The 14,442-nt window shown below is 33.7% G+C and overlaps 1 protein-coding gene across 1 annotated transcript; it reads right to left on the reverse strand.

Moving 5' to 3' along the window:
- Positions 1-1,118: 1,118 nt before the first annotated feature.
- LOC125251868 (otolith matrix protein) lies at positions 1,119-11,110 on the reverse strand. The gene is made up of 9 exons (XM_048164972.1): positions 9,496-11,110; positions 8,622-8,758; positions 8,314-8,416; positions 7,082-7,267; positions 6,711-6,885; positions 4,940-5,007; positions 4,366-4,550; positions 2,569-2,740; positions 1,119-2,303 (listed from the first exon to the last, which is right to left on the reverse strand). Exons 1-9 carry the CDS (start codon positions 9,572-9,574, stop codon positions 2,293-2,295), a joined length of 1,116 nt encoding a protein of 371 aa, XP_048020929.1. The 5' UTR covers positions 9,575-11,110; the 3' UTR covers positions 1,119-2,292.
- Positions 11,111-14,442: the final 3,332 nt, after the last annotated feature.

Here is a 14,442-nt window from a genome sequence, read left to right on the forward strand (position 1 = left end):
CCTTGAAGGATCAGGAAACAGCACCATTAAAGCACCTGTTATGTAACAACCATCCATAAGTCTGTCCGCCTTTAAGAGTGTTATGTGTTACTTTGATTATATATTATAAACTTACTTACATCCTCTCGTTTTTAATATCTGCACACTGCTAGTTTTAGATACACAAAGAATATGAATATTCAAGTTAAAAGTCATTTATCAAGCAGTCAGAAACATACTATGCACAAGTACGCAAACTCAGACGCGACTGAATATGTACACTGCAAAAAAAATAAAATGATTTTCTTAGTCTTTTTGTCTTGTTTTCCAGTCCAAATATTTAAACATTGCTAAATAAAGATACCGTTATTGGCCTGATTATAAAATTTGGCCGATATATTAAAGTCGATAAATAACAGATTATTTCCTTCAGCTGAGACACTTCAGATGCTCACTGTCCACCATTATGGTTTTGAATTGCTTGAAATATGATTGAAATCACTTCAAAAAGGAAAATACAGTTAATTACAACATACAGCACAAGTCTGTCATATAGACTACATAATATTATAATGAGAACATTATCATTGTGTGCTTGAGACATAGCTTTTAATGCTGAGACTTTTGTTTTTGTAATCAGGCTCTCAAAACTTCTATAAAAATTTTGATTTATCAGACAATATATCGGTTATCGGCTTTCAAATATAAAGAATTATCGGTATCCGCTAAAGTTTAAGACTTTTGTTTTTGTAATCAGGCTCTCAAAAATTATAGAAAAATATTGATTTATATTTATCTGCCAATATATCAGTTATTAGCTTTCAAATATAACGTATTATCGGTTATCGGTATCGGCCAAAATTTTAGACTTTTGTTTTTGTAATCAGGCTCTCAAAACTTATATAAAAATTTTGATTTATCTGCCAATATATCAGTTATCAGCTTTCAAATATAAAGAATTATCGGTATCCACTAAAATTTGAGACTTTTGTTTTTGTAATCAGACTCTCTAAAATTATATAAAAATTTTGATTTATATTTATCGGCCAATATATCGGTTATTAGCTTTCAAATATAAAGTATTATCGGTTATCGGTATCCGCTAAAATTTGAGACTTTTGTTTTTGTAATCAGGCTCTCAAAAATTATATAAAAATTTTGATTTATCTGCCAATATATCGGTTATCGGCTTTCAAATATAAAGAATTATCGGTATCCGCTAAAATTTGAGACTTTTGTTTTTGTCATCAGGCTCTCAAGAATTATATACAAATTTTATTTAGATTTATCGGCCAATATATCGTTATCGTATCGGCCAAAATTTGAGACTTTTGTAATCAGGCTCTCATAATTTATATAAAAATTTCGGATTTAGATATATCGGCTAATATATCAGTTATCGGCTTTCAAATATAAAGAATTATCGGTTATCGGCATCAGCCAAAATTTTCATATCAGTGCATCCCTAATTAAGACTTATTTTATGGCAGGGGGGAATCTGAATCAAGTGAGCTTATGCTTAAAACAAGAAAAAATATCTGCCAATGGGGTAAGAAAAATAAACCCGTTTTCCTTTGAATTTAGTTTATTTTACCGACCCCATTTGGCAGATATTTTGTCTTGTTTTAAGCTTAAACTCACTCAGAAAAGAAGACAATATCTTAAGTAATTTTCCTTCTCAAGTATCTTGATTTGAGCAGTGAATGTTTTCTTGCATTGTGTATTCAAATGTGCAGCAGTTCACTTCTAATGCCTAACATTATTCAGCTATATAACACTAGCTGATCTGAAACAGAAAACTGTAAAAGACACTAATTCCTGCTACAGCAACAGTGAAAATACAACACATACCTTTAGTCTGATACATTAACGAAAAACATGTGAAATCAGATTTGTTTAACCAAAGGCATCTGCGTTCATGTACTTGTATAGAGTATGCTTTGGCCCTGAATGCAGACATCATGTCTTTTTTTTGCTCAGATATCTTCGCCTGGACTGTAAAAAATGACAAGGATTAACTAACAACAGTCAAAGCAAAATACCCTTGATGGATTGTGGTGTGTTCCCCTCCAGTGCTTTTCTTGCGCAGAAGTTTTGATCTTTTTGTGTTTATTTTTGTATTTTTCATATGGCAGGAACTCAAAGAGGTGAAATAAATGTGATATAAGAAGCCATAGAAAGACTGTGAGGACAGAACAGTAATAACAGTACTACAAAACACAGGCTGGCGTTCAGAGCAGCACGCTTTACACAGAGTGCTTCAGGCATCGTGTGAGAGAGACGGAGACTGTAGTTTCCTCTTTCCTCATCAGATCAACACAAACCTGCAGTGAGAGAGGGCTGGAGTTAATGCATGTGTTCAATGCAGGGCATGACAGCTGAAATCACATTAAGATAATGATCATTTATTTTTAAATAAACTAATGTATTATGCAAACATTAGGGGTAAGAGTGACATTGCTCACCATTTGGAAGAATTGCACGACACGTGACATAATACTGCTTAAAAGCTTCCATAACTATAAGCCCCTAATGAAACACGTACAGTACTGATGTCCAGTGACTGTATGAGAGCGTCGCTCACGGTACCTTCACACTCGAAGGCCTTCAGGATGGTGGTGTAACTGGAGCCCAGCCAGGACGTGTAGGTCCCCATCACACGCAGCAGCTTTCTGGTGGAGTCGCTGAACAGGACATCAGGCTGGCCGTAATTCACCGAGCTGAACAGAGAGAATCCTTCAGTGGCGTTCGCAAACGCATTCTAGAGGACAGAGGGAAATAAAATACAATCAAACACAATTTCTGCAATACTGAAAAGCAAATAAAAGATTAAAGGGCTGGAGTGACTGTTTGAAATATGTATATGATATTTTGTTTCATTTTCAAATACTGGACGATCTTTGCTCATATGCTGTGCTTTGTTCAGTGTGTGTGTGTGTGTGTGTGTGTGTCCTCCACTAGTGTTACACTGAATTGTAAGACGGTGTCGTGTGAAATCGATGATCTCAGGCTCAGGCGGGATGTATTGAATGCATAAGTCAGCCTGATGTAATCGTGTTAGGGTTCGTTTAATCAGACTGGTGACCGCTAATGTGCAGAACACTTCCAACGGGACGTTCATGCTCTGTGTTGTACTAAAGAGATTCTTCTTTCTCTCCTTTTTTACTGTTTTTATATTATTTCATGGATAATGTAATAAGAAATGAATCAAACCTGATATTCACAGACTGTGTTACTGTCTAGCAGTACAAATGTCATTCTAAAATCCGTGCCATTTCTACTGTGTGTGTGTGTGTGTGTGTGTGTGTGTGTGTGTGTGTGTGTGTGTGTGTGTATTTTAGTATCGTTGAGATTCTATTATTGATTTTATTAATATTTTGAACCAGTTTTTATTTTTTTTATTTTTCATTTTCATTATAAATTTTACTTAAAGTTTTAGTAATTGTGTTTGTTTTTGTCATTTTTCATAGCTTTTTTTAAATGTCTATTTTTTTGTTTATTTCAGTTTTAGATTTAGTTATTTTAGTACATAAAGTTGAACTAAATTAAAATTGGAAATGTTGCCTTGGCAACTAGATGAAATAAAATACGTTTAAGTTTTGTCATTTTTAATAGTTTTTTTTAAATACAGTTTGTCTATATAGTTTTTATTATTAATTTTTATTTCAGTTTTAGATTTAGTTATGTTAAGCTAAATTAAAATGCTATATATTTTATTTTATATCAGTTAACATTTATTTTATTTATTTTATTTTTTTTTATGGTTTTAGTTTCAGTTTTAGTAAAGGCTGAACTATAATAACCCTGATGTGTAGTAAAATGTGTCCAAAAGTCTAAGACAGTATATTTAGCATTTTTTTCTGATTTAATACAATTTTTCTTCATTAAAAATGACAAGCATTCCAATTTGAGTGAAATGTTGAATTTAAAAACACTGCCTAGACCTAGAAATAGTGCCTAAAAGTAATGCAGAATCGTAAATACTTCTTCATTTCATAAAATAATATTTTTTTCTGTTTCTTTTTTCTAGGTTTAAAGGGATAATTCATGCAAAAAATGAACTCTGTCATCATTTTCTTAGTTCTGCTGAACATAAAGGAAGATATTTTGAAGAATATGAGTAACCAAACTCATAATGACTTCTATATTATTATTATTATTTTTTTCTATATGGAAGTCAATGGGGACCAGCAACTGTTTGATTACCAACATTCTTCAAAATATCTTCCTTTATGTTCAGCAGAACTAAGAAACTCATACAGGTTGAGGATGAGTAAATGACAGAAAGTTCATTTTTGGGTGAACTGTCCCTTTAAGTAATAAATCCTGGATATTGTAACTGAGTTTTGGACTGGAATGTGTGAGTGTGTGGCCGTCTCTCCTGACCTGCACACGTTCCAAGAACTTGTAAACGCGGCATTTGTCCTCCAAACGCACTACCACAGCATTGGTTGGCACGACAGCCAGGTGGCAGCGCTCGTGTTGGAACAGGTTCGCTTCGCTCCCGTCAGGACACAAGAGCTTCAAGTCCTCCAGCTCCAGGTCCAGCGCCCACGACTCCTGGTTCTTACCTTACAGGAATAATAAGCCAAAGGATTTTTACACGCAGCAAAGTTTCTAAAACAGGAGGCATATCCAACATTTGTCTGGATGAAACTTTTCAAATATAAAGTAAGAAAGCAAGTTTAAAAAAAAAAAAAACAGCATCTATAATCCCTGAACTTGGCAAACAGGGTTTATTAAGACTAAACAAGGCTTTCACAGATCCCAGCAGGCACACAAAGTGATGCATTGTTATGAAATACTGCCCCCCTGTGTCTGTCAGCCAGTGAAACAGGATACAGATCATGAAGTGAAGGCTACAATTGTCCTCCTTCAGTCCCTTAAAAAATTCCATTTAATAAGAAACCGACTTGAAATTTCTGACCTCCTGTTTAACTCGCTCTTCTTACACTCTTACCCTGCATGTTGTCGAAGACTGTAGTGTGCTTCACAAAGGCAACGTCCCCCAGATTCTCCGCCACACACCTGCATAATAACATGCAATAACAATGTATAAACTACTGTTCTTTTAAAGAAACTGATACCTTTATTCAGCAAGGATGCATTAAAATGATAAATAAAGACATCATTGTCATTCAAACAATTCAAAAAATGACAGACATTTGCAATGTTCATCATTCATTAAGCAACTCATTTTCAAATAATAATAATAAGAAAAAAAGCCATAAATCAGCATATTTTTAGGATTTCTTAACCCCTTAACTGTCACCGTCCTGCTAGCGTTTTTTAATTCATCACCTATTTTGTGTCACATACTGTATTTTAGTAATCATCATAAATTAGGTATCATTCGAAAGCTTAAAAAACTCAATTCATCCTGTGAAAACCATTTTGAGATTGGACATTGCATTACCATGGAAACGGTACTTTAAATTCTTTTAGCAAGCTCCTCCCCCTAGTGGGCGGTGTCAGGTTTCATATTACAAAATTTATTTGAACTACTTTATAGTGAAAACTTTTCTAATCTTGACAAAACCAATCCGATCTCACGGCAATTCATACATATTTAACGAGGTGGCTAATTTGTACAAATTTGTACGTTTTTTGCTAAATCGTACGTATTTTATGAGTTGTCAAAATTTGTATGAATGACCTACCCCTAACCCCGCCCCTAAACCAACCCGTCACTGGGGTTTAGACAAATCGTATGAATTCATACGAGTGAGGTCATACAAATTCATATGATTTAGCTTCCGCTTTAAATTCGTTTAGCAGGCTCCTCCCCCTAGTGGGCGGTGTCAGGTTTCATATTACAACATTTATTTTAACTGCTTTATAGTGAAAACTTTTCTAATCTTAACAAAACCAACCCGATCTCTCGGTAATTCATACGTATTTTATGAGGTAGCTAATTCCTACAAATTCGTATGTTAAATCGTACGTATTTAAGAGTTACCAAATTCGTATGAATTGGCCATCTCGTAAAATATATACGAATTGGTCGTGAGATAGCGTTGGACAAAACACATATCGTCGGAAAGGTCTCAATCTCAAGTTTTCATATTTGGTGTCTGTTTTGTTATAAAAGTGATATTTGGACAGAAATGTATTAATTTGTTACAGGACAATACGTCAAAAAAAATTTTAATGGAATGTGGATGACACCCAGTGGCTATTTTTGGTACAACGCCTAAACAAAATCTTCAAATTTTGTGATATAAACTTCAAATTTGGAAAATAAGACAAAAGGCTTTGATTTTATATCAATTTTAGAGTAAAAAATATTTTGTAAAATTACATATTTTATATTAAAAAAAAAATAGTATAGTACATTTGATTGACAGTGAATTTCAACTTCTATAACTTTTTCATACTTTCTTTTTTTGAAGTGCTTTCACTTCAGCAAAATAAAACTGTAAAATATATTAAGATAGAAAACATTTTTAATGATATTTATTTATTAAAAATAATATTTTGCAATATTACTGTTTTTGATTAAATAACTGAAGCCTTGGTGAATATCCTTTCAAAAACAAAACAATCTTACTGACCCAAAACTTTTGATCGGTATTATATATATATAGTATTATAGTATATATATATATATATATATTGTTCTCAAGAACCCATTAAGAACCCAATATTCTGGCTTTAGAAAGAATATTCATATTTGAGTAATGCTTCCACAGGGACATATGCATTCTCTCACATCTCTGATTATACAGCACCTAAGAGCTCCAGCCTCTCCGAAGTGCCGTTCCCGAGGGTTGTTGGCGCAGATGTGACGGTCGTTCTCGTCTCCGATGCAGGCCTCACACAGGTTCCTGGGGTTGTTTCCTTTAGGATCATGTTCTGGGTCCTTCACTCCTGGGACACAGCTGTAGCCGAAAAAATCCCCAACCGCTGCAAACCACAGGGAGAAAGATATATATGCCTTTCTAAAGTGCTGCCAAAAGTTGCAATTAAAATCTCAATTTGCATTTGAACCACACGTAACCTCTTTCGTTCCATTACTGTGTGTGTGTGTGAAGCTCGCCAACAGTTAAACCAGATGTAAAACAACAGCTGTGTTAATGTCAGTTGTGAAATAACCTCTCACCATGGGGAAAGTTGCACTGCTCATCCACACTGATCTGTGATGTGTTGACCAGGAAGCCGATGGGGACGGTCCAGCCCACTGTGGTCCTCATCCCTGGGTGACAGGAGCTGCGCTCGTGCATCTCCAGCAGCGACAGATCACTGGATGATGTCCGCGCCAGAGCAACCACGTAATAATTAATGCCATCTGTGTCAGATACAAAACATCAGAACATGCACTGACATCAGACCAAAACTAATTCATCCAGGGTTGAACACATTACAAGTAATCAGATTACTTTTAAGTAACTAGTAAAGTAACACATTGCTACTAAATTTACAAATAAAACATCCAAGTTGCTTTTGCATTTCATTTTTGCTGTGAAAGGGCCTTTAGATTGAAAAAAAAAAACAGCTGTGAGAAAATGTAACGCAAAAGTAACGTAGTGCATTACTTTCCATTAAATGTAACTAAGTGGACTACTTGCACAACTACTTCCGCATAGTTTCCGGTAACAGTGTTACGTTAATGGCTGTCAATTGATTAAAACAATGAATGTTCTCTGCATTAACATGAATAATCATGGACCTGCTGAAATGTATATTTACTTTCTAACATGTGCATTCTGAATAATTGCCTAAATAATATTTCTCGACCAACCTGCCGCAGTGTTTTCTCTTACTGATCATATTTCATGTTGAGTTTAAATTTATAAATGAATTTGACTGATAAAAAGGATTGTTTGTGTGTGTTGGTACTACAGTCTTTTAAAATAACTGAATGAATGAATACGCAGTACACCTCAAATTGAACTATGTTAAATATTTAATTAATTTTAAACAATAAGTAGCGCATTAACATCGCTACGACTGTGAATATGAATTAATTTAATAAAATTCTAAGATTTTAAATAAAATTAAAATCATTTTGGCTGCGTGAGATTCTCCAGCTTTGTTGTTGTTGAGCTGTTAAAGCTCCGCCCTCTTCTGGAAAGGGGGCGGGAGCAGCAGCTCATTTGCATTTAAAGGGACACACACAAAAACGGTGTGTTTTTGCTCACACCCATATAGGGGCAAATTTGACAAACTATAATAAATTATCTGTGGGGGATTTTGAGTTTGGAAAATTCTTTACACAGTAATCATCACAATCTTCTTTTGTCTCTAAAAATGTGATATTGTAATGCATTACTACATTAAAAGTAACTTTCCCCAACACTGATTTCATCAGATCTTTGGTGTTTAAATACTCACCCACACCGTTATAAGACTCTCCCACAGCCACATCTAAGCCATAGCAAAACCCTGCCGTGTAGATCTCATCTGCATACATAGTTGAGGCATCTGCAGTGCCGTTCTGTTTACATCACAGACAAATCATCCCATTCACCAATTTCCATCAAAACATGTAAAACATTTTGTGAGATTGAATTATCAGTTGGGAAGGTGAGTGAGTGCAAGAACATCAAAAAGGAGGAGCAAAAATTCTGTGAGTCTAATACAGTCATTTTCTTGCACCATTTCTGATTTGATTTGCTTCTCAGGAAACAATTTCCTACAACCTTAATTTGCTTCATGCAGTCGGTGGGACTTTGGCCCCTCACACACAGAAGATGTCCGCGGATGTTCCTGGCTGTGGCATTTCCAGCTAGATCCAAACACTTCTGCTCTTCGGCATCTGACACTGTGCACCATCTGACTGCAAAGAAATTCGATTGCAATTCAAAATGTTTACTTTTCCAAATGAGCGAAAAACTATTTCCGGATAATTATTTGTTCATTGTTCACACTGCCAGTCAAAAGTTTGCATTTTACACATTGCAAATAATAGTAAGTCAATCAAAAAGTGTACACTGAAAAAAAAAATTGTTGGTTTAACTTAAATTTGAGTTCATTGAAATTAAAAATTTGAGTAAATACAATGAAGGCAATTGGTTTCATCAACAGAAACTCAAAATATTATGTTATCTGAGCCACATTAATTAAGTTGATTTGACAAAAGAAAAAAATGATGTAATAACAAATCATGAAAATATTTTTTACAGTGTACGAAAGTGATGAACAAAAAATTGTACTTAAGCAACTTAATCAGGAGACACTGAAGATGCAAACAGCATGCTGGATAAATTTCTTACATTTATCCTTCTTTTCATGTTAATTAATCATGTTAATTGATTAAAATAACTATTAATACAATAATAATTAATTAAAATTCATATGTAGGCACAATTTGTATTTCCTACAAAAATACTGTCAAATTTTGGTGCTAAACAAAGTCCATTTAAGTTTAAATGTTTTTATAATTATTGTTATATGAAGTTCCCCAAGCAAGATGTATCCTGTGTTCATTCTGCTCCAGTGCAGAAAGCCAATCCGAAAACAAGTCAATGTCATAATAAGATCAGAAAGCTGAGAACATATAAATATAGTACTTACTAATGTTGTTTTCAGTGGACATAGAAACCAGAACAAGCAGGAACAGAACCACTGCAAGGTGTCCTCCTGGATGATCCATGCTGACTTTGAACAGTAACCTTCCAAATGGGCTCAGACTCACAGGGTGGTGTGGGAAGTGAAATTAAAAAAAGGAAAAAGATAGAAAAAAAAAAGGCTCGGGGCTCATATTGCTCCCTTTTTAGGGTACCCAGAAGTCTCCGAAACCAAGAGGGGAGGGAAAACTTTCCATTAGGTCCTTACTGAAGTTTCTCTTCTTTTTTCTTTTTTCCAGATCTAACATTGTCAGGTTATTTTCCACTTATCCGATCACGATGGGCATCTAGTGTTTCTTTCCCTAACCAATGGGACCTCATGGCATGCAAGCTTTTGCACACTTCACTGCACCTGGCACCGGGCAGGTCAGATCATTTCTGAGGTTATAATTAAGTAAGATACAATAGCTTTTTGTGGACAGCTTCTAAAGCCCCTCAAGATTAAACCAAAGGTCCTAAACTAGCCAAGTTTGATTGAAGATATGGATGGAGGGGCAACAGGAGATTCTTTTGTGCAGTCGAGGAAGCATATAGGCCACTTGATACCTTCTCTGCATCCTAATTCTCATGTCACCTTCCCCATAATCAATGCTTTATTGAAGGAGACACGAGTCATCTAGGAGATAGGAGACAGCGTTTCAGAGCCAAAAACAAACTTATGTCCACATGTGGCCAAAACATTACAAAATCCTTGCTAGGAAATGCAAGAAAACAAACATATTGGATAATAAACTGAAATAAACCAAATACAAAAATCATATGCAAACATTTTTCACAGCAGTAAAAAATGGCAACTGGTACAATATTTGATCAGTAAACTCAGACTTCTTGGCCAGAATGCTATGTATACACTAACCAGATATATTCCTCTGTTTTTCATGTTGTTGCATGCATGCATTTCCCCAAGAGAGATGCACAACATTGACCTCCGTGCCATGAATGGCCCAAAAATCCCACTGCATTGTTTATACATCAATTGATTACACAAAAATCTATGATATTGAGTGGAATGGAATTGGCCACTTGAGGGCCGTCAGACGCTTATCTCCCTGCCCTTCGCTGCCCCTGACTCCATATCCTTTTTTCCCCATATAGAAAATGACATGGCCATTAATCAACAAGCTATTTTAGAACAAAAAACTGTCAGGCCACTGGCTCCTTGACTCCTATCATGCGAAGGACATTTGCTTTCTTTAAGCAGATATGCGAGTCTCTCTAACAGTTTGTATTAATATAGATGATTGTACACTTTTAGGTAAACTGATACATTGAATTGGGTGGGGGGATATACCTTATTTGCCTTAACCCTTTCATGCATGAATTATGACAACCTCATTCAGGATGTTTTCTATTGCTCTTCGGGCATGAAAAAGAAGATTTAAACTTTTTACACATATTTTACGCAAAGAGATTCTCAGATAGTGTGGACAGTGTGTGTCTTTGATTTTTACTGAAAAAATACTGTATTAAAAATATTAGAGTAACACAGCAATACTGTGTGTAGTTAACAAACCAATAAATAAAATGATATGTAATCATGTGAAAACTATAACTATGTGAGGAGTAACACACAAATAACATGCATTACATAACCAGATTACTGTTTTGATGTAACAAGTAATGCATTATGAGTAACATGCATTATGTATTCTGATTACTTAGATTACTTTTTTGATTTAATGTGTATAGCATTACAAGTAACTTGCATTACATAATTGGATTACTTTTCTGATGTAACAAGTAAAGTAATGCATTACAAGTAAAGTACATTATGTACTCTGATTACTTTTTTTGATGTAACGTGTACAGCATTACAAGTAACGTGCATTACATAGTCGGATTACTTTTTGATGTAATGAGTAAAGCATTACAAGTAACATGCATTAGGTAATCAGATTACTTTTCTGATGTAACAAGTAAAGCAATGCATTACAAATAACGTACATTGTGTACTCAGATTACTTCAATTACTTTCTGATGTAACGTGTACAGCATTACAAGTAACGTGCATTACATAGTCGGATTACTTTTTGATGTAATGAGTAAAGCATTACAAGTAACATGCATTAGGTAATCAGATTACTTTTCTGATGTAACAAGTAAAGTAATGCATTACAAGTAAAGTACATTATGTACTCTGATTACTTTTTTGATGTAACGTGTACGGCATTACAAATAATGAGCATTACATAGTCTGATTACTTTTTGATGTAAGGAGTAAAGCATTACAAGTAACGTATATTATGTACTCTGATTACTTTTTTGATGTAACGTGTACGGCATTACAAGTAACGTGCATTACATAACTGGATTACTTTTCTGATGTAACAAGTAAAGTAATGCATTACAAGTAACGTATATTATGTACTCAGATTACTTAGATTACTTTTTGATGTAACGTGTACAGCATTACAAATAATGAGCATTACATAGTCTGATTACTTTTTGATGTAAAGAGTAAAGCATTACAAGTAACATGCATTAGGTAATCAGATTACTTTTCTGATGTAACAAGTAAAGCAATGCATTACAAATAACGTACATTGTGTACTCAGATTACTTCAATTACTTTCTGATGTAACGTGTACAGCATTACAAGTAATGTGCATTACATAATCGGATTACTTTGTGATGTAACAAAGCATTACAAGTAACATGAATTAGTTAATCAGATTACTTTTCTGATGTAACAAGTAAAGTAATGCATTACAAGTAAAGTACATTATGTACTCTGATTACTTTTTTGATGTAACGTGTACGGCATTACAAATAATGAGCATTACATAGTCTGATTACTTTTTGATGTAAGGAGTAAAGCATTACAAGTAACGTATATTATGTACTCTGATTACTTTTTTGATGTAACGTGTACGGCATTACAAGTAACGTGCATTACATAACTGGATTACTTTTCTGATGTAACAAGTAAAGTAATGCATTACAAGTAACGTATATTATGTACTCAGATTACTTAGATTACTTTTTGATGTAACGTGTACAGCATTACAAATAATGAGCATTACATAGTCTGATTACTTTTTGATGTAAAGAGTAAAGCATTACAAGTAACATGCATTAGGTAATCAGATTACTTTTCAGATGTAACGAGTAAAGTAATGCATTACAAGTAACGGATATTATGTACTCGGATTACTTAGATTACTTTTTGATGTAACATGTACAGCATTACAAATAATGAGCATTACATAGTCAGATTACTTTTTTGATGTAACGAGTAAAGTAATACATTATAAGTAAAGTACATTATGTACTCAGATTACTTTTTGATGTAACGTGTACAGCATTACAAATAACGTGCATTACATAATTGGATTACTTTTTGATGTAACGAGTAAAGTAATGCATTACAAGTAACGTATATTATGTACTCGGATTACTTAGATTACTTTTTGATGTAACGTGTACAGCATTACAAATAATGAGCATTACATAGTCAGATTACTTTTTGATGTAAGGAGTAAAGCATTACAAGTAACATGCATTAGGTAATCAGATTACTTTTCAGATGTAACGAGTCAAGTAATGCATTACAAATAACGTACATTGTGTACTCAGATTACTTCAATTACTTTCTGATGTAACGTGTACAGCATTACAAGTAATGTGCATTACATAATCGGATTACTTTGTGATGTAACAAAGCATTACAAGTAACATGCATTAGGTAATCAGATTACTTTTCTGATGTAACAAGTAAAGTAATGCATTACAAGTAAAGTACATTATGTACTCTGATTACTTCAATTACTTTCTGATGTAATGTGTACAGCATTACAAGTAATGTGCATTACATAATCGGATTACTTTGTGATGTAACAAAGCATTACAAGTAACATGAATTAGTTAATCAGATTACTTTTCTGATGTAACAAGTAAAGTAATGCATTACAAGTAAAGTACATTATGTACTCTGATTACTTTTTTGATGTAACGTGTACGGCATTACAAATAATGAGCATTACATAGTCTGATTACTTTTTGATGTAAGGAGTAAAGCATTACAAGTAACGTATATTATGTACTCTGATTACTTTTTTGATGTAACGTGTACGGCATTACAAGTAACGTGCATTACATAACTGGATTACTTTTCTGATGTAACAAGTAAAGTAATGCATTACAAGTAACGTATATTATGTACTCAGATTACTTAGATTACTTTTTGATGTAACGTGTACAGCATTACAAATAATGAGCATTACATAGTCTGATTACTTTTTGATGTAAAGAGTAAAGCATTACAAGTAACATGCATTAGGTAATCAGATTACTTTTCAGATGTAACGAGTAAAGTAATGCATTACAAGTAACGGATATTATGTACTCGGATTACTTAGATTACTTTTTGATGTAATATGTACAGCATTACAAATAATGAGCATTACATAGTCAGATTACTTTTTTGATGTAACGAGTAAAGTAATACATTATAAGTAAAGTACATTATGTACTCAGATTACTTTTTGATGTAACGTGTACAGCATTACAAATAACGTGCATTACATAATTGGATTACTTTTTGATGTAACGAGTAAAGTAATGCATTACAAGTAACGTATATTATGTACTCGGATTACTTAGATTACTTTTTGATGTAACGTGTACAGCATTACAAATAATGAGCATTACATAGTCAGATTACTTTTCTGATGTAACAAGTAAAGTAATGCATTACAAGTAAAGTACATTATGTACTCTGATTACTTTTTTTGATGTAACGTGTACAGCATTACAAATAACGTGCATTACATAATTGGATTACTTTTTGATGTAACGAGTAAAGTAATGCATTACAAGTAACGTATATTATGTACTCGGATTACTTAGATTACTTTTTGATGTAACGTGTACAGCATTACAAATAATGAGCATT

This window comes from Megalobrama amblycephala, linkage group LG17 (genome assembly GCF_018812025.1).
Source record: "Megalobrama amblycephala isolate DHTTF-2021 linkage group LG17, ASM1881202v1, whole genome shotgun sequence".
NCBI classification, from domain to species: Eukaryota; Metazoa; Chordata; class Actinopteri; order Cypriniformes; family Xenocyprididae; genus Megalobrama; species Megalobrama amblycephala.

What these genes read in the sequence shown, in the direction of transcription:
- LOC125251868 (XM_048164972.1), bottom strand. Translation starts at nt 9,574, where the DNA reads ATGGATCATCCAGGAGGACACCTTGCAGTGGTTCTGTTCCTGCTTGTT. An exon ending in GTCCACTGAAAACAACATTA is followed by an intron (nt 8,759 to 9,495) that starts GTAAGTACTATA and finishes ATTTCTTTGCAG; the next exon opens with TCAGATGGTGCACAGTGTCA. An exon ending in GGAGAGGCTGGAGCTCTTAG is followed by an intron (nt 5,008 to 6,710) that starts GTGCTGTATAAT and finishes GTTATTATGCAG; the next exon opens with GTGTGTGGCGGAGAATCTGG.